A 27,381-nucleotide genomic window follows, 5' to 3' on the forward strand; every position below is an offset into this window, starting at 1 on the left:
CTGGGGTATAATGCCAAACTGCAGGGTCTCGGGAAGTTATCAATCACCTTAATTGCCTTGAGAAGACACCAGGAACTCTAGGTATTTCTCTGTTATCTGCTAATTGGCTGTTGCTGAGAGAGTTTACTGCAAGGGGAGTTCATTTATTTTATTTAGGAGCTTCTGGCTCAGGGCTCAGGGCCTGGTCAGGCCCGAGTTACAAGATGAAGGCCTATTTTAAAATAGTTGCACCTTGATCCAGGCCCAGGTCTCTCAGAAGAAAGCAACAAGTAAGATTTTTTCTGGAAAAAGACAAGAGGTTATGAAGGAGCCAGATTTGGGGATCAATTAGCAGCAGTCGGTAACCACTCTTGAAAAACACCAATTTGAGATTTGGGGATGGGAAGGAAGGGCAGGAGGGATGTAAACAGAAGCAAATGCCCTTTGGTTTCCAGTCTGTCTCCAACCCAGACTGAAGTCCTTGGGATGGGGCAAGTGGTAGTGGTCTCTCTAGGTATGCCCTATCCTGGACTCCATTTCCCAGAGTCCCCGGTGTCCTTACATATTCCGTGTTCCAAATGCCTGTGAGGGTGAATGTGGCAGAAAGTGTGTGCACCTGCGCATCACTGCCCACGTTGCCTGGAATTGGGAACTGAGGGAGTTCACTCACTGAGCGGCTGCACTGCTTTCTCCTGCATTTGCCAGGTCTCTTGCTGTGGAAGTGCAATCCCAGGCATCCTACAGCCTGCCACCCTCTGCTACTAAGCCTCAGGATCTACCGCCTGTAGGTCACACTGCCAGGGACTTTTCCTGCCCCCCCACTCCCTGCTTTGCTCCCTGTATGTCCTGAAGAAAGGGGACGTGCGCCTGGGACATTTTTTTTTGTAAGTATGGAGAACAGAAAGGGGGCACGGATGCATGTGTGGGAGAGGGGTGGATGTGAGGGGGGCCAGCGGATCCCAGACACTGTTCGCTTGCTTGCCAGGGAACCTGCAGGCTTCCCTGGGCACGGTAGGGGCTGGGACCCACGGTAGGAGCTGTTGAGTCTTCCACCGCTGCTTCCCCACCTCCCTGCGCCCAATCAGTCCCGCATGCTACCTTGCTCAAACTTTCCTTAATGTGTCTTATGTAGTGGTTACTAGAGAGGGGGCACAGGATAGGAGAGCTTTACAAGCAGGGCAAGCAGAGGGACAGCCAAGGAAGGCAATGAGCCTCTCATTCTCTATATTTCAATAAGCATGATTCACAGGTAGGATGGGTTGCAGAATTCCATCTGGCTAGGCCTCCTGCTGTTTCCTGAGGTTGTTTCAGTGGGGCGGGGCTTGGTGGCCTTAGGCAAGGGGCCAAAGGCTGCAGGGGGTTGGGAAATGAGACTCAGATTAGGATCTGCTTCTGCTCCTTGGTCCCCACCCTGCACCTCAAAGGCCCAGAGGGTGGGGTCCCTGTGGCACACCTGACAGATGGGATCTGCTTACCCAGCTGACATTTTCTAGGCAGTGCAGCTTGATGGGTATGCGGTAGTTTTGTGGTTTGATGTCTGTTCTGTATTTTGTTAACAGACTTATCAATTTGGAGTTTGCGGCGGCATGAAAACCTAGCTGATTATTTATTTGGCTGCTTTTTAGTTTCTATCTTCATCCTTCTCTCTTCTGTTAGCAAGGAATTCAACTCTTATTACCTGCCACTGAACTCTTTGCAAAGTGAGATGTGAACCGAAGTTAATGCAAATCTATTGTGTGGGTCAGTAACTGGAGCTATTTTAATCTGGGTTTGGATAAAGTGGAGAACTCTAGAAACATACATACAGAAAAGTAACTTTTTCTCTGACTAGTTCCTTACAGTCACCCAATGCTTCACCAAGCTATTTAAAGATTTGTTTGTTTTACTTGAGAGGCAGAGTTGCATACAGAGAGAGGGAGAGACAGAGAGGTCTTCCATCCCCTGACTCACTCTCCCAATGGCCTCAATAGCTGGAGCTGAGCTAATCTGAAGCTAGGAGCGAGGAGCTCCCTCTGGATCTCCCACATGGGTTCAGGGACCCAAGCAGTTGGGCCACCTTCTACTAAGCTGGATTGAAAGAGGAGCAGCTGGGACTAGAACTGGTGCCCATATGGGATGCTGGTGCTGCAGGAAAAGGCTTAGCCCATTACACTACAGCACCAGCCCCAAGCTGATTATCTTACAGACCATACTATTTTAATTAAGAAGTCCAGTTACTTTGCTTATTTTAAGTTTTGTGTTTAAGTCCATGACATTTTTGATATGAAAGGATATTAGTTATAGATTTTCATAACGACTGTGGTCTGTGCCAGCCTCTATACAAGTTGTCAATGTGAGGAGGGGTAAGAAAGAAGAGGGAAAAGAAAAAGTGCCCCATCCCCCATACAGAGTTGCCCACATAGTGTAGATGTGGCCTTGAAAACTGTTGCTGTCTTTGAGTATAATGAAGTTTTCACAAGAATAACTGTTTAAGTGACTCATGTATTCTATTAGAGTGGTGTTGTCACCAATTACTAATTTATGAATCTCATTTACCATAATGAGGTCATCTAGGAAGTAAAAATAGAAACTGAATCCTGGACCAAGGGTGTTAGTGTGACAGTTTTTCTCCTCTCAACCTCAATATGTTGTTTGTGACCTTTTCTCCATTGTACTTCCTATCACAGTGCTTGTGAATGGACAAGCAGTTTTGTGTTTCTGCTGGGAAGAGCTGCTGCACACTCATGAAACAACTGTAAGACCACTTTCTGAGCAACCATGTTGTGTGCCCATTAATATGACTTGGGGACGGCCAAGAGCAGGACTCGTAGACTTGTCAGGCTAACTGGCTGTCCTTGGCACATCATTCCTTGTACTGCTATAAGTTTCTGGCATGTTATTTAAAATTTGTAAGAGATATGTTTCATATGAGATGCCTAAGATGGTAAGTAGCAGTGATGTCTTTAAGGAAAGGTGCCGTGTGAGGAAGCATTCTGGTGATGTCCATTCATCTGACCATTTATGGTAGTCATTGATGTCTACCACATGTTGTTAGGAGAAGAAAATCCTCTCTGAATTACATTAAGCCAGGAGGATTCATATACAGTTTATCAAAGGTTTCTCTGTGTGAGGGAATAACCAAAATACTACATTGTATAGGTTTTTTTTTTTTTTTAAGATTTGCTTTATTTATTTCAAAGGCAGATTTACAGAGAGAGAGAGAAGTCTTCCATCCACTGGTTCACTATCAAAATGGCTTCAACAGTTGGGATTGGGCCAGGCTGAAGCCAGGAGTCAGAAGCTAGGAGCTTCTTCCTGGTCTCCCACATGGGTACAGGGGCCCAAGCACTTGGCTGAAGCACTTGCTTTCCCAGGTGCATTAGCTGCAAGCTGGATTGGAAATAGAGCAGCTAGGTCTTGAACCAGCACCCATGTGGGATGTCGGCACTGCAGGAGGCTGCTTAACTCACTATGCCAGCCCCAGGTAGGTTTTTTCAAAGGGGAGGATAATTTTTTTTTCTGATATGACTCTCAATATAAAGATTTTAATTGTAGTAGATGATGGTTTTTGGATATAATTTGAGTTTCATTAAATTTCTATTTAGTGTATATTTTTTGAAGTTAATGAGCCCTAGTATTTATCTTGTGTTATCATTACTTTGATAAACTTTCTTCCATTTCTCATTTAAACTACTTTAAAAAAAAATTTACATTGTGTATTTGAATGACAGAGTGATAGAAAGAGAGGGATAGAGAGAGGTCTGTTTCACCCTCCAAATGGGCTGCAGTGGCCAGGGTAGGGTCAGACTGAAGCCAGAAGCCTGGAACTCCATTTGAGACTCCCATGCAGGTGGCAGGGATCCAAGTGCCAGGCCATCTTCTGCTGCCTTTCTCAGGAATATTAATAGGGAACTAGATTGGAAGTGGAGCAGCTGAGATTTGAACTGGTACTTATATGGGATGCTGGCATTGTTGGCAGTAGCTTAACCCAGTGTGCCACAATGTTATCCCATCAATAGACTTTTTTAAAAAATATATATTTATTTATATGAAAGAATTATACAGAGAGAGAAGGAGAGGCAGAGAGAAAAGTCTTCCATCTACTGGTCCATTCCCCACTTGGCCACATGACTGGAGCTCCACCAATCTGAAGCTAGGAGCTTCTTCTGGGTCTCCCATGTGGGTACAGGGGCCCATGGACTTGGGCCATTTTTACTGCTTTTGTAGGCCATAGCAGAGAGCTGGATTGGAAGTGGAGCTGCCACTTCCATATGAGATGCTGGCACTGTAGGTGGTGGCTTTACCCTCTAGGCCACAGCGTAGGCCCCCATAATTATACTTTTGAAGTGAAATCAATGGCTATGAAAATGTACAAGCTAAAGTTAAACAAGGGAAATAGAAAGAAGCTTCTTCTAACTACAATTGGTTCCAGAGACCTTTATTGGACATCAGCTCTGACTGGGCCAATAAGCAAAGCAAAAAAGTCAGAGCTTTAGTTAACATTTTGCTCTAAATCAGAGGTGGGGAATATCCATACTGTGGGCCATTATAAGGTCCATGAAATCATTTGTTCTGGCCCTGCCAAGGCAACTTCAGGTGGGAATGGATAATCGATCTACAGTATGCTAATTTTTCAGTTGGTAATTTTATATGGTCCATGAATGATATAAATATACAAATGGCCCTGGAATAAAAAAAGTTCCCACTTCTGCAAAATGTTAATGGCAAATTCAATGCACTTCACACTCCTTTTTGTGACCTGTTATCTAAATCTGTAACTCTTTTTCTTTGATTAATTCATTGCTTGTTTATTTATTGAAGAGACTTAGAGAATCTCTGCCCACTGATTTACTACCCAAATGCCCACAGATGCCATGGTGAGAACCATGGCAAAAGCTGGTTGCTGAGGGCTCCATCCTGGTTTTCCATGTGAGTTTCATGTACCCAATCACTTAAGCAATCACCACTGCTTCCCACAGTCTGCTTTAATAGGAAGATGGATTCAGGAGCCATATCCGTATCCAGGAATTGAACTCACTCAAGTAAATAGACACAATATTTTTTTCACTTTTTTTAAAAGATTTATTTATTTGAAAGTCAGAGTTACTCAGAGAGAAGAGGCAGAGAGAGAGAGAGGTCTTCCATTTGATGGTCCACTCCCCAGTTGGCTGCAATGGCTGGAGCTGCGCCAATCCAATGCCAGGAGCCAGGAGCTTCTTCCCAGTTGCCCACATGGGTGCAGGGGCCCAAGAACTTGGGCCACCTTCTACTGCTTTCCCAGGCCATAGCAGAGAGCTGGGTCAGAAGTGGAGCAGCCGGTTCTCGAATCAGCATCCATATTGGATGCTGGCGCTTCAGGCCAGCGCCTATAAGGAATATGAAATTTCCAAGGGGTATATAAATACTGAGTGACTTGTTGAGGCACCAGGGAGGTGAATTCAGGCCCCTTGTCTGATTGGAGGGAGGAGGAGAAGCCACATGATGATAGCAGTGATAACAGTATTAGCAATGAATAGACCAGTATAAGGATCCATCTGAGTTCCAGTTTCCCCACAATGGCATTTTCAAAATACCAGTTTAATCTAGTTGTAAATCATGTAAGGATTGATCAGAAAAATTAAAGTGGGAAGGCCACCTTGATTTTTTTGATTATTAAGCTGTGTATTTCATTAATCACTGAGAGTTCTGGAGGATATTTTTCCAACTGTTTGTTATGCTGTTATACATGGAAGTGTTTTACTAATTTCATTTTGTAGTAGTTCATTATTAGTACGTACAAATGCTTTTGCTTTTTAAAGTTGCATTTCAGCAATTTTGATTAATGTATACTAGTCATGCATTATCATAGGATATAGTGCAATATTTGAACACATATACACAGTAGAAACTAATTAAGCTAGATAACTAGTTTTCCATTTCCTCTTCATAATTTGAGCCTACCAGCTCCTCTCCTCCAGTTCTTTACATAGTACCTAATATGGTGCACTCTAGTCATCAAACTGTATTATGGAACACCAGAAGTTACTTCTGCTTCCCTGTGCTTTGCTACCTGTTAGCAATACCCCTCTCTCCCAAGCTGCCACCCTTCTCAGCCTCTACTCATCACAATTCAGACCCATTTTTTTGTCACTTCAATATATGACAAGGAATGTGTGACATTTGTGTTTCTGTGTCTGGCTTATTTAAGTTATTTTTATATCTTTTAAAACATAGAGATACTTAAATTATTTTAATTTTTGTGTCCAAATGATGTTCCCTTGTCCACTGTCTCACTGATTGACAGCTAGATTTGTTCTAAATCATGAATGCTGTGAACTGTGTTGTAGTGACTGTAGGAAAATTGCTTTCTCTTTGATATTCTTATTTCATTTCCTTTTACTGTATAGCCAGCAGTAAGATAGCTATGTCATGTAGATTAATTTTTCTTTTCTGAGTAATGACCATACTGTTCTCCATAACTCCTGTACTAATTTACATTTTTACCTGTAGTATATGAGAGTTTTCTTTTCTCATATCCTCTCTAGCATTTATTTTCTTTTTTATATTTTTGGAATAAGTTATAATATTGTGGGTTTTTTCTATTGGCTTATTTTTTATTAAGTATTTCATTGTTTATTTGAAAGAGTTAAATATAGAGAGGGAAAGACAGAGAGATCTCTCATCTGATAGCATATGCCACAAAGAGTTGCAACAACTGGGGCTGGGCCAGGCTCAAGTCAGGAGCTTCTTCTGGGTTTCCCACATGAAAAGCAGGGGCCCAAGTTCTTGGACCATTTTCTGCTGTTTTTCCAGGTGCATTAGCAGGTGTCTGAGTTGGAAGCGGAGTAGTTCAGAGTCAAATTGGCACTCCCATGGGATGCTGGCCTCACAATTGGCAGTTTACTCACTATGCCACAATGCCAGCCCCTCTCCCTATCATTTTAGTCCTCAAAAAGTCATTAATGTCAGCATTCACCCCATTTCCTTTTCACTCTGCTATTCAATTTATTGAAGTTTTATTTTTATTTCCACTATTCCTAATATTGCTCTTCCCAAGGTCATTAGTGATTACTGTGTTTGTTAAATGGAATTTTTGTTTTTAATTTTTACAGAGTGCACTTTGTAAAGTTCTACTGCATGCCAAACCCTCTTCTAGGCACAAAATATAGGCTCTTTTTCTCTTAACGGTTAATATGACAACATGCTCACAAGATAACATAAAGTACACTTTCACTGAGAATAAATTGTGTTATGAAAATGAAGCATAGTAATGGGATAAGTAACTAATCAGAACAAAGAATGGGTTTAGAAGGCATCATCTGACACATTTCCTAGCTCCCTCTTCAAACACTGTCTCCCTCAGCATACATAGTAACACATCTCCTTCAATTTCCTCTGTACTTCTGATTACTCCTTTTAAGTTCATTTGCAGTCTCATGTACTTAAAATCAAATATTGATATTTCTCAGATGTTTACCATTGCAGTGGTTGTCTACACACTTTACAAATACATGTAGTGCTTGGCTAAACTCATCTACTCCTCATGACATCTTACTTTATGTTATATTAAATAAATTTACATTTCTCCTGAGCATAGAACACATATATATGCAACTATGAGCTTCACAGTTCCTCAAAATCAATATGAACAAAAGTAAAAGTAAAACTTGCTTCCCCCTTGATAAACCTTATCTCAGAATATGTCACCAACATTCCACTTTCTATAAAAGGTAAATATTTGGGAATAATCAATTCTTTCCCTTTTTTGTTCACTTACCTATGACTGGATGAGTGTATTCCTTACCTATTTTTCAAATCTCTTCATTCCACCTGCTACCTCCTTGGTCCCACCTTCCTTATATCTGCTGTCACCTACATAAATGAAATTACAATAGTTATCTAAGATGGTTCCCACTCTTGCTCTCAACTTCAGTCCATTCCCCAAGCAGCAAATTAAACACAATAGCTGTCACCTTATTTCTCTTTCATATCTTCATCTACACCACATGACTCTTCCACATCTCACTTCTGCCTACTTCTTCATCTTCATCTTTGTCAGTGGCCCCTGACCCCAACTCTGCTTTAGTCACTGTGAACTTTTGCTCAGTTCCTCTCCATACCTTGCCCTTAATATACTGCTTGACATGTGAAAACCATGGCTCATGAAAACTACAGACTGTTTAAGTGAGTGAATCTTTTGAGGATCACAATTTCTTGGAGAAATGTAACAAGGAATAAAACAAAAATATCCTTGTTATACAGCAGGTATACTATTTTTAAAGCCACAGAGAAGAGACTAAATAGAAGTTCAGCAGAAGGAAAGTAGCGTGATACAAAAGTTTGTGGCAAGGCTAACAGGCACTGGTCAAGAATCTAACAAATCCATTAGAAAAAGAATAAAATTTTCTTCACCTCCTTCAATCATACAAATTATTTCAACCTAGGATAATGAGACAACTTTCCAATTTTTATATATTTTTTTCATCAGTTTAGAGGTTTTATTGTAGAAGGCTTTCATATCCTGGATTAAATTTATTGCTTGGTATTTTATTTTCTTGTGACAATTGTAAATATGTTTGCTCTTAAAATTTGCTTCCCACTAAGTTCATTATTATATACCAAAGTGCTACTGAATTCATTTTGTATTGTCAATTTTATTAAATTATCAGTTCCAGAATTCTCTTGATGATGTTCTTATTTATTTCCATATAGAACCATGTTATCTGCAAACAGAAATATAAATTTAAATTCTTACTTTCCTGTTTGAGTAGATATTTTCTCTTTTCGATTGTATTCATTTGAATCATTTCGTGTTTCTCTTAATTTAGCTAGAAAATTATTTTCTTCAAAGAATCAGCTCTTCATTTTTTTAAAAGACTGATTTATTTATTTTAAAGGCAGACTTACAGAGAAGTAGAGGCAGAGAAAGAGAGAGTGAGAGAGAGAGATAGAGAGAGTCTTCCATCTACTGGTTTACTCCCCAAGTGGCCACAATGGCCAGAACTGCACTCATTCAAAGCCAGGAGCCAGGAGCTTCTTCCAGGTCTCAGATGTGGGTTGAGGGGCCTAAGGACTTAGGCCATCTTTTACTGCTTTCCCAGGCCATAGCAGAGAGCTGGTTCAGAAGTGGAGCAGCCAGGACTTGCACTGTCTCCCATATGGGGTGCCAACACTACAGGCAGTGGCTTTACCTGCTATGCCACAATGCTGGTCCCTCTTCATTTTATTTTTAGTATTGATTAAGATTCTTCCTTATTTATTTCTGCTTTGATCTTTATTATTCCTTTTTTACTGCCCTTGGATTTGACTTATTCTTGTTTTTTCTGGGTACTTGAGATTTCTTCCTTATTTATTTCTGCTTTGATCTTTATTATTCCTTTTTTACTGCCCTTGGATTTGACTTATTCTTGTTTTTTCTGGGTACTTGAGAAGGATAGTAGGTTCCTTATCTGATATCTTTATTGTGTTTCTATATGTTTGGCCAACTGAAGTCATAGTTTTAATTTCTATGTTTCCCTGATAACTGTGGGGACCTTCTAGGTGACTGCAGAGAACACTTGCAGAAATGAGGCTGTATTAGGTTGCTAACAAAATACCACAGATAGTGTCATTTTAATCAGAGAAATTTACTTCTCAGAGTTGTGGAGATTGAAAACACAAGATCAAAGTCATAACAAGCTTGATTTTCTTCTAGAGGCCTTTCTCCCAATGGACCTCACACATATGATATTATTTGTTCTGCTCAAAAGCAATTTCTCCAGGTAGAATCATATTGGCACTTAGCACTTAAAGGTATGAGTTTTAGGGAGGCACATTTCAGTCCATAACACTTATATGGGCTACATGGTCTAACTCAAAGACAGCCATCTCTGGGGAGGATAGAGATGTTGAAATGAGTTTTAGGATTCTTAAAGTATTACTTTCAGAGCTAACTCCATTGAAAATTGTGCATGCATGCACACACACAGAAACAAAAATACTTGCACATATAAACACATACTACAGTGGAAATGCCTAATGGTTGTTACCTATAGGTAACATCAATACAATAACCATAAGGTGGCAAATTAGCAAACCATTAAAAAGAGTAATGGAGAGAATAAAAACAAAATCTGCCACTACAAAAATATGTAAATATATGTATATATGATATTCAATATTTATAGTTGCTAAAAGATAAATACTGATGTGTGGGAAATAAAACCTAAATCTTACCTCTCAATATTACAGACTATGCTGCATGGAGAATGTCTTCCCAAAACCATTCATTGGGTTAATGCTTTGGCATAGTATGTTAGGTCTTCAACTGCAGCGCTGGAATCCCATATGGGTGCCAATTCAAGTGCCTGCTGCTACACTTCCAGTTCTTCTCTTAGTAATGGGCAAGAAAGCAGTGAAAGATAGCCCAAGTACTAGGGCCCCTGCAACCATGTGGCAGACCCAGAGTAAGCTCCTAGCTCCTGGCTTTGGATCATCCCAGCTCCAGCCATTGTGGCCATATGGGGAGTAAACCACTGGATAGAAGACCCCTCTTTCTGTCTCTCCTTCTTTATGTCCATAGCTGCTTCTCAAATAAAAATTGAATCTTTATAAAATACTGAAAAATCTTCACATTTTAAATTTCTGTTACTCAAAGCTAGCACAGAACTACATTATACATAGGAAAGATAGATTCTGAAAATCATAAATGTAATGCATTGTAGCAAAATTTTTACAAATACTTTTGATTTTCTCAACACTAGATACTAAATTAATAGTCACTGTGGGCCAGCGCCGCGGCTGACTAGGCTAATCCTCTGCCTTGCAGCACCAGCACACCGGGTTCTAGTCCCGGTGGGGCGCCGGATTCTGTCCTGGTTGCCCCTCTTCCAGGCCAGCTCTCTGCTATGGTCAGGGAGTTCAGTGGAGGATGGCCCCAGTGCTTGGGCCCTGCACCCCATGGGAGAGCAGGAAAAGCACCTGGCTCCTGCCATTGGATCAGCGTGGTGCGCTGGCCGCAGTGCACCGGCTGTGGCGGCCATGGGAGGGTAAACCAAAGGCAAAAGGAAGACCTTTCTCTCTGTCTCTCTCTCTCATTGTCCACTCTGCCTGTCCAAAAAAAAAAAAAAAAAAAAGAGTAGTCGTTGTGGGTTTTTCATCTCTTTGACAACCACTTGTAGTACTTCACAGCTTTTCCAAATTTATCACTATGTGTGTTTTTCAAAACATGCACTGAATTTTACCAGTTTAATGAACATGAAATTGAATTTTAGTGGCACATATAATAAACATCTACAAAGCTTCCAAAACATAGAAATAATACCATGGATCAGATATGAAACTTACATTTGATTGAGTTCAATTCTTTTAAGCTAATTTGTCATTAGTATGTGGCAATTACAAATATAATTAATAATTAAGCATATAAGCATTAAAATTGAATGATTCATAGAATTTGGAAATGATCGTGTGTAGCAGTGGGAACACGTTTTTTAGTAAAATTGATGAGGGTTACTTAAAATCTAAATAAGAAGCTATTCTAGTAAACTCCAAAGACATATAGGGAGTAAATAAATACCACAGAAAGTAAGAGCAAAGAGATTTGGTGGCAGTTGAAACCTGGTCTGCTTTCTTATCCCCTATCGTGACACAATGAAATGGAAACATCAGGATCCCTCTCCTCTCTACCACCAACTGAAGGGCAAGGCATCCTCATTTGTTCTGACTCCAGTTTCCTGTTGCCAAGAATATGTCCTGGGTGAATATGGCTGAGAAGTAGTGCCCCGTCCTATCTGAATGATGGAGGCTCTGTATTTGTCAAGAGAACACATGGATCCCATCTTCCACTATATGTTATGTCCACAGTAAGCATGTCTACAGAAATTGACCATATTTGTGGTGAATTTTGGTTGTAAGTTTTTGGGATAAGGAAGATCTCTCTCTCTCTCTCTCTCTCTCTCTCTCTCTCTGTTTTTCAAATAAGCAATTTTGTTTAAGAAATAACTCAATCCAAGTCTCTGACATGGCTAAAAGGCCTTCACCTACTTGAGGCATTGCTTCCCAGGAGGTGTTTTTCAGTATGTGATTTTGCAGGGAGCTGGAATTGAATCAGGAGGGGAGCAGCCACTCAAATGGTAATTTCTAGTGAATCTTGGCTAGATCTTATCTCTTCCACAAGCAGACCCCAGGGTTTTCCTGAAGATAACTGTGTCAAATAAGGAAAATCTGAGAAGGCAAATGCTTTACAATGTGTGTTTCTCTCGCATGCCCTGATGTCTCATAGGTAAAGGAAGTGAAATGGTGAAATCCAAGGTCTTGTGAAGGGATGGATACAGGGAATGGTGTTATTTGAAATCATTACTGAAAAAGTATACTACATTAAATATATATTATGTATATTTGTTCCAATGCAATTTTGGCCAAAAATGTGATGCTGTAAGTTGCATTCTTTCTATAGACTTTCAGGTCTAAAAATACAAGAAGTGTTCTAGTGTACACACATATATATGGAATCCTATATGGTATTTTTGAAATCATAGAAAAAGAATGAATTCAAAATGACTTTCTCTAATGTAAATTTTAGTGACAACATAATGTTTATCTCTTTGATAACCTCATTTATTTGGATAATCGCCCTTAAAGTTTTATTTTTTTTTACTATTATCTCATTATTTTACAAAATTTGTAGGCAGTGCTTTGTTAATTATTCCTCAGCTTGTAGTCAGTTTTCATTTTAGGAAATCTATAATTGTTTATCAATCAAAAAGGAAAATAAACATAACTTTGTTCTCAGAGAATATCCACAAATAAGATGAATGACAAATGTGTCATGATTATGAAACATTACATTCATCTAAGATAGGGCAGTTTGGTCTCTGTTCTTTCTGTTGCCATGACAAAATATATATTACATGTTTGAGTTGAACCTCAGAGCAAAATATCCTAAATCTTTTGGTTCATGATGTCCCAGTCTTTATCGTCACATACATGACATAGTGGTCAACATTTTAGTGCTACCTTGAAAATAAATACTTAGAATTCTACAAAGGTAAAAATTGCCTAGTACTAACACACATATCCGTTAAATTCATTTCTGAATTTTTAGAGTAATGCAGTCCTTAATAGTTTTGAGGAGCTGAACTTGATTCAGGTATAGGATCCAAAATGTGGGGAAAAGAATCTAGTGCAGGTTATTTTGTTTTTGTAATATTTATTTATTGATTTGAAAAGAAGAGTTATAGAGATTGGGAGAGACAGGGAGAGAAAAAGAGATATCTTCCATCTTTCTGCTCCATTTCCCAAATGGCCACAGTGGCTGGGACTGGGCCAGGCTAAACCAAGAGCCTGGGACTCCGTCTTGGTCACCCATATTAGGGGATGGGGCCCAAATACTCAGGCCATCTTTCAGTACTCTTTCAGATGTATTAGCAATGGAGCTGGGTTGCAATAGAGAGGCAGGACTCAAATTGTATGCTCACAAGGGATGACAGAATTGCAGATGGGGGCTTAACCTGCTACATCACATTGCAGATGCCTACTTCAGTTTCTTAAATCTTTATGCATTTCTCTCAATTAGTCACAAATGCAGATTGTAGTGCAGACTTCCCCAAGTACTGTTTTTAGGCAAATAATTTCATTGTTTTCCTTTAATTTGATGTTATTTCAGTTCTTCAAATGTTCATCAGTAGAATAATCATAGACAAAGCCAAAAGCTATTTTCTATTGTCTGTCTTACCTCAATGTTCTTATTTAAAAATATTTATAAGCTTGATAGGGAAAGAAGTTAAAGGACAGAGAGAGAGAGAGAGAGAGAGAGAGAGAGTGAGAGAGAGAGCGAGAGCTCCCATGCATTTATTCATTCTCTAAATAACCATACCAAGCAGAGGTGAGCAGGATTGAATCCAGGAGTTAGGAATGGAGTCTATGCCTGCCTCCTTGGTGGCATCACTACTGCTTCCCCAGTTCTGCATTAGCTGAGAGCTGGAAACTAGAACTGGCACTGGAAATCCAAGTTGGGCACTCTGAAGTAGAACTAGGGTTTCTTAGCTGGCATCATAAACACTAAACTAAATGCTGGCCCTCTCTTTAAAATATTTGTCCTCTGCCATATTTGAAGTGAATATGGATGATGTTTTCCTGGAAATTCTTCTGTGTTCATTCTCATTAAGGCTTCACTGATAGGATCTTGTCTTTTTCCCTAAATACTTCTAAATTCTTCACTTTAACATTGCTCACTCAAAGTTAATATTATCCCCCTTTCAGTCTGTTATGTAATTCCTCTGGACAGATGTAGCCCTTTTGATCTGAAACTCCTGTTTCCCTCTGGCTTGGGCATTTTTCACTGCTTTCAGACAATAGTTTGACTCCCTGTTTAATGCTTCTTATGTGGTTGTCCAAATGCTCAAGTCTAAAATGAAACCACATCCTTCCTTCTTCCTTCATACCTGTATACAACATACACAGCTTTTAGTGTTTGTTTTGTGACAGAGTTCATATGTTGACCAGAGGTGTTCTATTACAGGTGATGATAGGATTTGAAGACCTGGCTGTGTATTTCACCTGGAAAGAATGGCAGAACATGAACAATGCTCAAAAAATCTTGTACAGGGATGTGATGCTGGAGACCTACAGCATCCTGTTCTCCTTGGGTGAGTGACACCCATCACATTCCCAATGGTAATATTTTCTGATATTTGACAAATAAGTAAACACTTTATAAAGTATAATGTTTGGAAGGTGTAGAATTTGAGAACATGAATAATCTGAATTTCTAACATCCAGGAAGGATTCAAATTGGTACCTTTATTGCAGAGCACCTGGACCAAGCTCTAGTCTTTTAAATAACCCAACATTGTGATTTCACAAAGTCTGACATTGTTTCCATTAATAGGGCACTGCATGACCAAACCTGACTTGATCTTGAAGTTGGAGCAAGGAGTAGAACCCTGGATGGTGGAAGAATGCTTGCATCAGAGCCTTCCAGGTCAGTCTGCACATAATGGGCAGGGAGGCCAAAGTAGAAGCAGTGCAGCAGATGTTGACTGGTGCTCTTTCCATGAATTTTTCTCAAGTCTTACTCCTGATGACATCTGGATTTGTAAATCAGGTATTCTAGAATATCTGGGGATACCAATGTCTGTCTCTTTTTTTCTTGGTGAAGATATTCTTAAATTAAAAAAAATAATGCTTTTCTGATGTTACTAAGGGTTTTTTTTTCCAGGTTAGATTCATTCTACAAATTCTAACTTGTCATTCTCCACACTTTCATACCTTTTCCTTCATGCATTTATTAACTCCTTCAGTGGCTGGCAACCCTCTCTTTCATTCTCTTTGTGCCTCAATCTTTGTCTCTTTGGCTTTGAAGTAAGTTAATAAATGAGTAAATGCTAAAAGATGATCAGGAATAAGCCTCTGTGCTGTGACATCAAAAATCATAAAGCTAAGCATGAACTTGTATAGGAACATGAAAATAAGTGATCCTAGACTCAAAAAGAAATTCATGAGTTTCTCAATCCCAAGGTCAAGTAACCTCATAGGTTCATGTTGAATGGCTCAGATTTGTTTGGGAGAAGAGTTTGAATTATGAATTCTTATTTTTCATTGTCATTGAAAAACAAAAACAGCATAGGAAATGAAGTGTTCTGTGAAAATAGGAGGCAACTAATCAAAAGCCTTGAGAAACTCAAATTATCACAGAGGAGTGTTTATAGAAAGAATTGAGAGGAGATAACCACAGCTGGTGTTTTCAGAATTAGTTAGAAAACACTTTTCAAGTGATCTCTGTTAAATATAAGAGTGAGAATAAGAGAGGGAGGAGATGTATAGTTTGCGACATGCTCAATCAGACTTGCCCCAAATGGTAGAGTTAGAAAGGTACCAGGGATTCCAATTCAATCCCATCAAGGTGGCATGTACCAATGCCATCTCACTAGTACAAGTGATCAGTTTCAGTCCACAATTGATCATAATGAGAGGATTAAGAGTCAAAGGGATCACATAAACAAGACTAGTGCCTGCTAATACTAACTGAAAGAATTAAAAAGGAGAGAATGATCCAACATGGGAAGCGGGATACAAGGAAGGCTCAAGAATGGCAGATGTCCTAAATAGCATTATGGCCTCAGAATCAGCCCTTAAGTCATTCGGATCTGGCTGAAGAGCCCATGAGAGTATTTCAGGCATGGAAAGCCAAGACACTCTGGCAAAAAATAAAAAAATGTCCTAAATGAAAGATCTCTGTGAGTGAGATCCCAGTGGAAAGAATGGGCCATCAAAGAAGGAGGTACCTTTCTCTGAAGAGAGGAAAGAACTTCCACTTTGACTATGACCTTGTCCAAACATGATCAGAGTTGGCAAACTCAAAAGGCTTCCATAACCTTGGCAACCCATGACAAGAGCCTAGGGTGATTACTGACACCATAAACAAGCATGTCAATTTGTTAAGTCAACAACAGGAGTCGCTGTGCACTTATTCCTCATGTAGGATCTCTGTCCTTAATGTGTTGCACAATGTGAATTAATGCTATAACTGGTACTCAAACAGTACTGTACACTTTGTGTTTCTTTGTGGGTGCAAACTGTTAATCTTTTTCTTAATATATACTAAATTGATCTTCTGTACATAAAGATAATTGAAAATGAATCTTGATGTGAATGGGATGGGAGAGGGAGTGGGAGATGGGAGGGTTGTGGGTAGGAGGGAAGATATGTGGGGGGAAAAGCCACTATAATCTAAAGGCTGTCCTTTGGAAATTTATATTTATTAAATAAAAGTTAAAAAAATAAGAAAACACTTTTCAAAGAAAGTGAGCACCCTGTGGGTTGTAGAAACAAATTCTTTAAACTGGTATCAAGTTTATACCCAAGATGGTATACTGTGACTTTTCTGTACCAGTAACAGATATGAGAAGCTGAAGATGTCAGATTTACTTAGGAATATGGGGAAGCTGTCATAGATTCCAGATAAAAGTTTTTCATTTGAAAAATCCTACAAATCCCAGGGAAGACTAAACATGAGGAAACATACACTCATATACTATTCCTTAAATGTGATCCTGTTTGGAATACAAACACATTTCATTCTTCACCTGAAAGTAAATGATCCAGTAAAACTTTCTTGTATTTCTGAAATATTAGAGAAGCCCAAAATACACAATTTTTCTAAATATAAACTGGAGCAAAAGCACAAGGAAAAAAATGTTTGCTAGGCAAGGGGTGAAAATTTTTGCTAAATATTTGTCTAATCTTTGAAATCTTGTGTAGTTGTTTCATCTCTGATAAAAGCAGAATGTCAATGAGTAGAGAGAGATCGTTTAACTCACTTTCTGCAAATGACTCCAACAGTTAGGTCTGACTAGTCTGATGCCAATATCCTGGAATTCTATCTAGTCTTCTCTGGTGTATCACAGGGTCCCAAACACATAAACCGTCATCTGCAGCCTCCCAGGTTACATAAGCAGAGAGTTATATTCAAAGCAGAGACTTGTATTGGAGACAAGAGTAGTCAGGTTTCAAACTGGCATATCTGAACAGAATTCAAGTAGTGAACACAATCATGATTGAGCATTGGGAGACTATTGATACTATTCAATATATTAATGTGTTAAGGAGAAAAGCCATATAATAATCATAACTAAGTTTCTCGTATTGATTTTGTTAATATCTTATGCCAATTGAATAATAAGTAACTTGATTCCATTTACATAAGTTATCAAGGAGAAAGTTCTATGTGATTCAGTGAAGTGGTTGTTTATTTTTTTCTCATTTCAGTTGCTGTGAAAAGGGATGACCTGATTAGGACCAACCAGGAATGTCAGGACAAAAGTCTGAATCTTAATGTTATGAAAAATAACAACACATCAACTCCAAAGAGAGTTGAATTAAGAAAAAGATTTAATTTATGTTCAAGCCATATTCCAAAACTAAATATCAGAAAGGGAAATTATTTAAGAATGAAACCTGAAGAATGCAATGTATGTCACAATGTGTATCCCCAAAGGGGGTCTGATCAACTACAAGCTGAAGAGAAATTTGATGCCACTAAGGTACCTGGGAACTCTCTCCAGTTCTGTGAGCCTCTTAATCAGTGTCACAAGATTCAGACTGTGAATCAGACATTTGAGCATATTGGACAAGGGAAAGAATTCACAAGGAAGATGTTCTTTAAATCTGAGAAGGTTCATAAGGGAGAAACCTGTAATAAGTCAACTATCACTGTTGGAAAGGCAACTCAAATAATAAATGCTTTCCACAAAAGCTCTAACCTCAGTACGCGTCAACAAATCCACATAAGAGAGAAATTTTATGAATATATTAGATATGTGGAACCTGTTATTTACCAATCACATCTTGCCATAAATCAGAGACCACATTTAGAGAAAAAACTCCATGCAGGTAAACCTTGTGAAAAATCTTTCAGTTGTGAGTCCTGCCATAACATCCATCACCGTACTCACATACAGGGAAACCCCCATATGTGTATTGAATGTGGAGAGACCACTCACCAGGAGTCAGATCTCATTAGACAACAGAAAATTCACATACAGATGAAACCTCATGAGTGTACTGATAGTAGAAAAGTCTTTTTCCCAAAACCGTACATCATAACACAACAGAGAATTCACATAGAGGAGAAACCTCATGAATATAATGACTATGGAAAAGACTTTTTGAACAAGTCCAACCTCATCAATCAGCAGAGAATTCACAAAGGGAAGAAGCATTATGAATGCAATGAATATAGGAAAGCCTTTGGCCATAAATCAAATCTCAAAATGCATCAGAGAATTCACACAGGGGAGAAACCTTATAAATGTTTTGACTGTGGAAAAGTCTTTGGCCGGAAGTCAAGCATCATAATTCATCAAAGAGTTCACACTGGGGGGAAACATTATGAATGTAATGTCTGTAGAAAAGCTTTTGGCAAGAAATCAAATCTCATGAGGCATCAGAGAATTCACACAGGGGAGAAACCTCATAAATGTAATGACTGTGGAAAAGCCTTTGGCCAGAAGACCAACCTAATAATGCATCAGAGAATTCACACAGGTGAGAAACCTTATGAATGTAATGACTGTGGAAAAGCCTTTGGCCATAAGACCAACCTAATAATGCATCAGAGAATTCACACAGGGGAGAAACCTTATGAATGTAGTAACTGTGGAAAAGCCTTTGGCCATAAGACAAGCCTAATAATGCATCAGAGAATTCACACAGGGGAGAAACCTTATGAATGCAAGGAATGTGGAAAAGCCTTTGGCCAGAAGGCAAACCTAATAATGCATCAGAGAATTCACACAGGGGAGAAACCTTATGAATGTAATGACTGTGGAAAAGCCTTTGGCCATAAGACCAACCTAATAATGCATCAGAGAATTCACACAGGGGAGAAACCTTATGAATGTAATGACTGTGGAAAAGCCTTTGGCCATAAGACAAGCCTAATAATGCATCAGAGAATTCACACAGGGGAGAAACCTTATGAATGCAAGGAATGTGGAAATGCCTTTGGCCAGAAGGCAAGCCTAATAATGCATCAGAGAATTCACACAGGGGAGAAACCTTATGAATGCAAGGAATGTGGAAAAGCCTTTGGCCAGAAGTCACACCTCATTAGACATCACAGAATTCACACAGGGGAGAATTCTTATGAATGTAATAACTGTGGAAAAGCCTTTGGCCATAAGACAAGTCTAATAATGCATCAGAGAATTCACACAGGGGAGAAACCTTATGAATGTAATAACTGTGGAAAAGCCTTTGGCCGGAAGGCAAGCCTAATAATGCATCAGAGAATTCACACAGGGGAGAAACCTTATGAATGTAATGACTGAGGAAAAGCCTTTGGAAATATATCACAACTCAATGCATCAGAGAATTAACACAGGAGAGAAATGTCATGAATGTAATGACTGGAAAAGTCTTTTGTGAAAAATCACAACTCCTATACACCAGAAAATTCACACAGGTGAGAAACCTTATTAAGCTAATGACTATTGGAAAGGTCTTTGGCCAAAAATCAGACCTTATTGAACACCAGAGAATTCACACAGGGCAGGAGCCTTATGAATGTAATGTATGTGGAAAAGCCTTTGACAATAAGTGAGAAGAACTCAATGCACCAGAGAATTCACACAAGGAGAAACCTTATGAATGTAATGACTCAGAAACTTTTTAACTATAATTCAACCCTAACTGCACATCATCAAATCATATAGGGGAAAACCCTTTTGAATGTAATGCATGTGAAAAAGCCTTTATCTGGAAGTCACACCTCTTAAGACATCAGAAATCACATGGGGGGGAAACCTTATGGATATAATGAGTGTTAGAAAGCTCTTTGCCAAAATCATGCCTTATAACATCAGAGAATTTAGAGTAGAGACTTTTGAGTGTAATAAATGTAAGAGATCCTTTTGTCAGAAGTAATGCCCCATAACACATCATGGAATTCAAACAAAGGAAATAGTTTAAGAATATACTGAATGTGGAAGAGCTTTTTCCCAAAATCAATGTAACCTTTGTGACAAAGCCTTTTGTTAGAAACCATGGCCCATACAACAGGGACTCATGTAAAGGAGAAAGCTAATGAATGTTATTAGTGTGAAAAACATCATTCTTCCAAAATCAATTGTTATAATCAAAGAATTCACACAGGGGTTTTCTTACAAGTGTAATGAATGTTGAAAAGTATTTTCCTGGAATTCATGCTTACATTGATACAGAATTCAAAACATATGACAAAACAGTTAGCCAGAAATTAGATATCAATAGACATCAGAGAATCCATAAAGAAAAAAATAAATGTAAGGAATGTTTTAAAAATTCATCTCCTGTAAATCTGTCTTTAGTTCACAAGAAGTGACTCAGAAATGAGATTACCATAAGTCATCTCTCAATGGTTAGCTGAGAACTCACCAAAGAGAAAATCCTTTGATTGTAATGTAATTGGAAAAACCTTTACTGTAAGGCAAACTTCTGCACTACTTAGCAAGATTACAGGGAGAAGTTTCTGAAAATGTCATGTGTTTAGAATTCTTAGATACAACCACACCTCAGCAAGTGTTAGGCAATTCACATGATGAATTGTGACTGAGACAGGTTAACCATTCTTCAGAAATTCTTTCTCTTATATAACCTGTGCTTTTAGTTTCCCATTATTGTGAGACCAAGTAAATGACCTATGCTTTCATGTATAAATTTTGCTAACAAATATTCAATGGTTGATTCAACAGTTACTTGGAATACCTTCACCAATTACAAAGTTATTGTATAGCAGTTTTACCTCCTGCCTAGGATTCTTTCCCCACATTATTGTAGTATTGTAGTACAAAGAAGTGATGTGACCATAGGCGTGTGAACTGAACTGACACATGTTCCAGCCATCATTCTGTACTCCAGCCCTGGGTGATGAGTGTTGTGTCCAGTATAGGGAATGAGCCTGTGGTCACCTGTATACTCATGTGAACTTTCAAGTTATCTGTGTGCATGTCTGGATTAGACTATACTGCCTGAGGTCTGTTTGAATATTCAGGTAGGACTTTTTGCACACATCACCTTCACTATATAATGGGACTATCTCAAATCCTATAAATTGCTCTTTGTCTCCTAAATTTTCTTGGATTACTGAGTTGCAATCCATTTTAAAATATTTCACTTACAATCCCCTATTTTATACTTTTCTTCCTTTAATTTCTTGCACAGAAACAATAATTTGGGTAGTATTACTTTGTACTGCTAAAAGTGACCCTCATTTTTATTGAAAATGTGTGTTTTCATCCTTTTCCAAAGGCGAAAGGAGGCTTATACTCAAAATGAAAATCAATGTCATCATGAAGGCAAAGATGAAAGTCATCTAATCATAAAGACAGAGGCTACCAGAAGCTGAAGTTGGCAATGAAGAGATTATTCTGTAGATACTGGCTGGAGCACAGACCTCACTCCCTGCATTGCATTTTGAGCCAGAGAGAGTGATTTCACTTTTATCCTTCAAAGAGTGACAGTATACATTTTACTTTTTTTAAGTCATTAAGCTTGTGATAATTTTTGACAGTAACAATAGGTAACCAGATTCTCTTACTACTAACCTGGAAGTGACTGAAATTTCATGAAACGTGAGCACAATCTAGTGGTAGAAGTATAAAAACTGATCATATCTGGGAAAACTGACAAAAACTTGCTAGTAGGGTCAACGGATGGATCAATTAGCTCCCTGATCCACATCTAATTATTTCCTTATAATTATCATTGTTGGAATATAAATAATGCAGTATGCCTCTAGAAGCCATTTCTTAATTATGGATGGAATATAATTCTTTTGGCTTATTTGTTTTGTGTCATTTTTGCTTTTCCAATGTTTTTAATCACTGATGCCTCAATAAATTCTTTTTTTCTAAAGTTAAATGTGATCTATTTTATTTAGAAATAATACTCAGGGACCTGCAGAGGACAGTTATTGTCAGAAATCCACTAATTTCTTTGAATTTTTGTTTTGGTGTTAATTTCCGACATGTGTTATGAGTTCTATTGAAAGAGACACTGGTTAGTTTGCTGACTGATGATGCCATAATTTCTTATGACAAGTAATTGTACATTTTCTGGCTGGGAGTCTTGCTTTCCTCTATAATTAAGGAGTCTATTTCTCTATGGGCTTTGTTTGATTATCTATGACTTGATCAGGGTGGGGGATATTTTGACCTGCTTGTATTTATTGCCATCTTAATTTTGTTTTCCTTCAAAACAAGGCTGAGACAGGAGCATATATGAGGGTCTTATATGGGACTTGATGCCAGATGAAGAGTGAGGGCATAGAAAATGTGAGAAGGGGAAGCAAGTTCACAGAAGAAAATGCTGGTGAATTGGTAGCTAATGTGAGCCAGCTGGTATCCATATCAATTGTAACTGTATCCAGCCAAGAATTTGCTATCAACTGATGTCCTAAGATTTGGAGTCTGATGCCATTGTGAATTGCTGGATATTGTCTGTGAACTTTTTATAGCTCTGTTAACTTTAGTGAGCTTTAAGAGAGCCTGGCATAGTCAATCTAGATGAATGAAAGATCTTTGTAGATTTGTTATAGCAAAAAGTTCCTGGTGATGAAGAACAGGTCATATGGGGCCACTTAATAGAAACACAGTTAGCCACAATACTGAAGGAATGAAATGTTGTGAACAAGTATTATATTATGGATTCAAGTTTAAAATTAGTTGATTTGGAGAAAGATCTTTGGTGCAGTGCTTAATAAAGCACTTGGGATGTCTGAATACCTAGATTTGAGTCCAGCTTCATTTCTGATTCTAGTTGCCTGATACTACACATATTTGGATGTTGCCATTCAAATTGGAAGACCAAATTGAGTTCTAACATCCTGGCTTTAAGCTGTGCTGATTCAAGTGCCAGCAGCTCCACTTCTGATTTAGCACCCTGTAATGTGCCTAGGAAAGCGGCTTAAGATGGCCCAAGTGCTTGGACCATGCATCCATGTGGGAGACTCTGAAAAAGCTCCTGGCTCATGGTTTCAGAACTGTTCAGTTCCAGCCATTGCAGCCATTTGGGGTATGAACCAGCAGATGGAAGACCTCTAGCTCCCTCTGTCTCTCTGCCTCTGCCTTTTCCCTCTCTGTAACTCTTTCAAATGAATAAATAAATTTTACAAAAACCAAAAGATTACATAAGTTTACTAATCCCTGTCCCCCTTAAGGTAAAATATCAGTCAATGATTTCTTATGTGTCTGTCCTGGATGGACAGGTATACAGTAGCTCAGCTCTGAGGGTCCAAAAGAGAAGATGCTCTTGGTGGGGTCAACCATGGCTTCTCAGGAATGGCATTGTACAACCATAAATCCAGAGACTAGATATTGAATAAACACAGCATTTTCAAAATGGTGAACAAGAATTTAACCCATGAAATTTTCACATCAGGTTTGGACTAGACCATTTGGGATATAAAGTATTTTATCATGAGATTAAAATTAAGATCACAAATAGAAGTCTTTATAATTTTTATTCAAATTATACAAATTGCATGTACTTCATATGTACAGATTCAGAAACAGTGATAATTTCAACCCTGCCCTCCATACAACACATATGCCCACCCTTTTTCTTCCCCCATCCCATTCTTATTTTTAACAAATATCTATTTTCAATTTGTTATAAAAATAACCATGCTCTAAGTAGAGTTCAACAAATAGTATGAAGAAAAAAACACAAAAGAGCATTGAACCTGAACAGTAGAGACAAAGACTTAAAAATCACTGCAAGGGCTTTCAATGTGGTGCAGTGGGTTAAAGCCCTAGCCTGCAGTGCCAGCATCCCATATGGGCACCAGTTTGAGTCCCAACTGCTCCTCTTCCTATCCAGTTCTCAGCTGGTGGCCTGGAAAATCAGTAGAAGATGGCCCAAGTCCTTGGGCCCCTGCACCTGCATGGGAAGACTGGAATAGGATCCTGGCTCCTAACTTTGTATCAGCTCAGCTCTGTCCATTGTGGTCATTTTGGGAATGAACCAGTGGAACGGAAGACCTCTCTCTCTCTCTCTCTGGTTCTATCTCTTTAACTCTGTCTTTCAAATAAATAAAACAATTCTTTAAAAAAATCACTGAATTCAAAATGTCGACTTCATTCCTATAGATTACTTTTTAGGTACTCTATTACTTACCACAATCAGACTGGCTTATTTAATTAAGTATAATGATTTCCAGTTGCATCCATTTTTTTTGCAAACAACAGGATATCATTTTTAACCATTGTATAGTATTCCTTGGTGTATATATAACACATTTTCTTTATCTAATCTTCAATTGATGGACATCTGGGTTGATCTGAAATCTTAGCCCTTGTGGATTGAGCTGCAATCAACATAGGGAAAAAGATAAATTTTCCATACACTGATTTCCTTTAATGTAACTGCACCGGTTTACATTCCCATCAACAATAAATTAGGATATTTTCCCCCCTCATCCTAGTCAGAATTTGTTGTTTGCTGATTTCTCCATTGGAGCTATTGTAACTGTGGTGAGGTGAAACATCATTGTAGTTTGATCTGCATTTCTCTGATGGCTAGTGATCCTGAACATTTTTTCATGTGTTTATTGCCATTTGAATTTCCTCTCTTGATAAAAAGGCTGTTCAAGTCTTTTGCCCCCCTTTTAACCAGATTGCTTGTTTTCTTCTTGTTATATTTCTTGACATTTTGTGTGTGCTGATTACTGGCTTGTAAATGTTTTCTTCCATTCTGTCATGCTTCTTCATTTGGCTGAGTTTTTCCTTTGCAGGGAAGAGGCTTCTCCACTTGATGTAATCCCATTTGTTCAATTTTGGCTTTGACTGCTTGTGCTTCTGGGATCTTTTCCAAGAAGATTCTTCCTCTGCCAATATGTTGTAGAGTTCCTCCAATGTATAGTCTAGTAATTTGATGGTATCGGGTCATATCATAGATGTAGGTCTTTGATCCATGTTGGGTAGAATTTTGTGTAAGGTGTAAAGTAGGGGTCTTGTTTCATACTTCTGCATGTGGAGATCTAGTTTTCCCAGCATCATTTGTTGAAGAGACTGCCCTTGATTCAAGGATATATTTTAGCTCCTTTGTCAATGATCAGTTGGTCGCAGATGCATGGATGATTTCTCAAGTTTCTACTCCTTCCATTGGTCTACACATCTCTCTTTTTTTTAACCAATACCAGGCTGTTTTGATTTTACCTCACTGATCTTTTTTATTTTATATTTCAATTGTGTTTATTTCTTCCCTAATATTAATTATTTCCTCCTAATAATTTGGAGTTTGTTTTGTTGTTGCTTTTCTAGGTCCTTGAGATGCACTGATAGCTCATTTATTTGGTATGTTTCAAATTCATTGATGTAGGCACCAATTGCTATAAACTCACTTAACCCTACTTTTGTTACATCTCATAAGTTTTGATATATTATCATCTTCATTTGTTACCAGAATGTTTTTATTTTTTTAAATTTCTTCTGTTACCTACTATTCATTCAGAGCATGTTGTTCATCCTCCATGTGTTCACATATGTTCTGGAGTTTCTTGAGTGCTTGATTTCCAATTCTATTACTTTGTGGTATGAGATGATGCATAGTATTGTTGAGATATGCTTTATTGCCTAGCATATGATCTATTCTAGAGAAAGTTCCATGGACTGATGGAAAGAATGTGTATTCTTTAACTGTGGCATGAAAAATTTTGCAGATTTCAGTTAGATCCATTTGGTCCCTAGTGTCAATTAACTGTCATTTTTTGTTGATTTTCTGTCTAGGAGATCTGTTCATTGATGAAAGTGGCTTGTTGAAGTCCTCCATTAGTATTGTATTGTAGTCTATGCTTCTCTTTGAATTCATTAATCTTTCTTTTAAATGCCCAGGTATCCTATAATTGGGTTTATATTCATTTACTATAGTCACAGTTTCCTGTTGAATGGATCCCTTAATCATTACATAGTGCCCCTCTTAGTCTCTTTTAACAGTTTTTTTTTGTTGTTAAAGTCTATTTTATCTGATATTAAGATTGCTATAACTGCTCTTTTTTGCTTTCCACTAGCATCAATTATCTTTTTCCATCCTTTCAGTTTCAGTCTGTGTGTGTCTTTGTTGGTGAGGTGTGATTCTTGAAAGCTATACCTTGGTGGGTCTTGGTTTTTTAATCTTTTCAATCAGTCTATATCTCTAAACTGAAGAATTGAGGCTATTTACATTCAAGGTTATTATTATGTAATGACATGGCCCTGAGATTTTCCATACATACTCTTATTGTTTACTTTAGATTTCTTTTGTATTTTTACTGGGAGATTTTCTGTCTTCACATTTTTTCATAATGATGAATATATTCCTGTATTTCTGTGTGTAGCATATCCTGAAGCATGTTTTATAAGGCCAGATGAATGATAACAAATTCAATTTCTGTGTGTTATGAAAGGTCATTATTTACTTTCATTCATAAGTGATAGCTTTGCAGAGTCCGGTATTCTCTGTTTTCATTTTTTTCTCTTAAAACTTAAACTATGTATCTGCATTCTTCCATAGCCAATAGAGATTCTGACAAGAAGTCAGCTGTGGGACTAGTTGGAATGTCTCTGAAAATAATCTGGCATTTCTCTCATGCACACCTTAGAAACTTTTCTTTGTTTTACTATTAAAAGTTCAACTTTCAAAGGTGGGCTGGTCTCCTGACCCCGTGTCCTTTGCCTTATGTCCTCTGAACTTAGGGGAGCCTGAGTGCAAAACCTAAGTGGGTGATGTTGAAAGGCTACAAGAGAGTGCTGGAAGGGGAGTGGATGTGACACAGACGACCAGTGGGGAGAGCAGGGATGCCCAGGGCTCCAAGTCCACACATCAGCACTGGAAGGTGAGGTGAGCTCAGCAATGCGAGATATTGGTGGGGAAACAGCGGACAGAATCTAGAGGGAAGTGGGCTTGAGGCGGGAAAGTTCACCAGACTGACTACAGGAGAGAAGGGGA

The 27,381-nt window shown here is 38.5% G+C and overlaps 1 protein-coding gene across 2 annotated transcripts; it reads left to right on the top strand.

The window, feature by feature from the left end:
* Positions 1–503: 503 nt before the first annotated feature.
* On the top strand, positions 504–22,314 carry LOC138843426 (uncharacterized). 2 transcript variants are annotated; one of them, XM_089301850.1, is made up of 4 exons: positions 504–863; positions 14,438–14,564; positions 14,807–15,022; positions 17,686–20,316. In XM_089301850.1, exons 2-4 carry the CDS (start codon positions 14,441–14,443, stop codon positions 19,746–19,748), a joined length of 2,403 nt encoding a protein of 800 aa, XP_089157976.1. In that variant the 5' UTR covers positions 504–863; positions 14,438–14,440; the 3' UTR covers positions 19,749–20,316. The 2 variants fall into 2 exon arrangements, 1 of the variants encoding a protein (XP_089157976.1); XR_016211529.1 differs by lacking the exon at positions 17,686–20,316 and adding an exon at positions 21,706–22,314 and having other exon boundaries at positions 523–863; positions 14,807–14,899.
* The last annotated feature ends 5,067 nt before the right edge of the window (positions 22,315–27,381 follow it).

Source organism: Oryctolagus cuniculus, chromosome 8 (assembly GCF_051225735.1).
Source record: "Oryctolagus cuniculus isolate XC-2025 breed Fujian yellow rabbit chromosome 8, ASM5122573v1, whole genome shotgun sequence".
Taxonomy (NCBI): Eukaryota; Metazoa; Chordata; class Mammalia; order Lagomorpha; family Leporidae; genus Oryctolagus; species Oryctolagus cuniculus.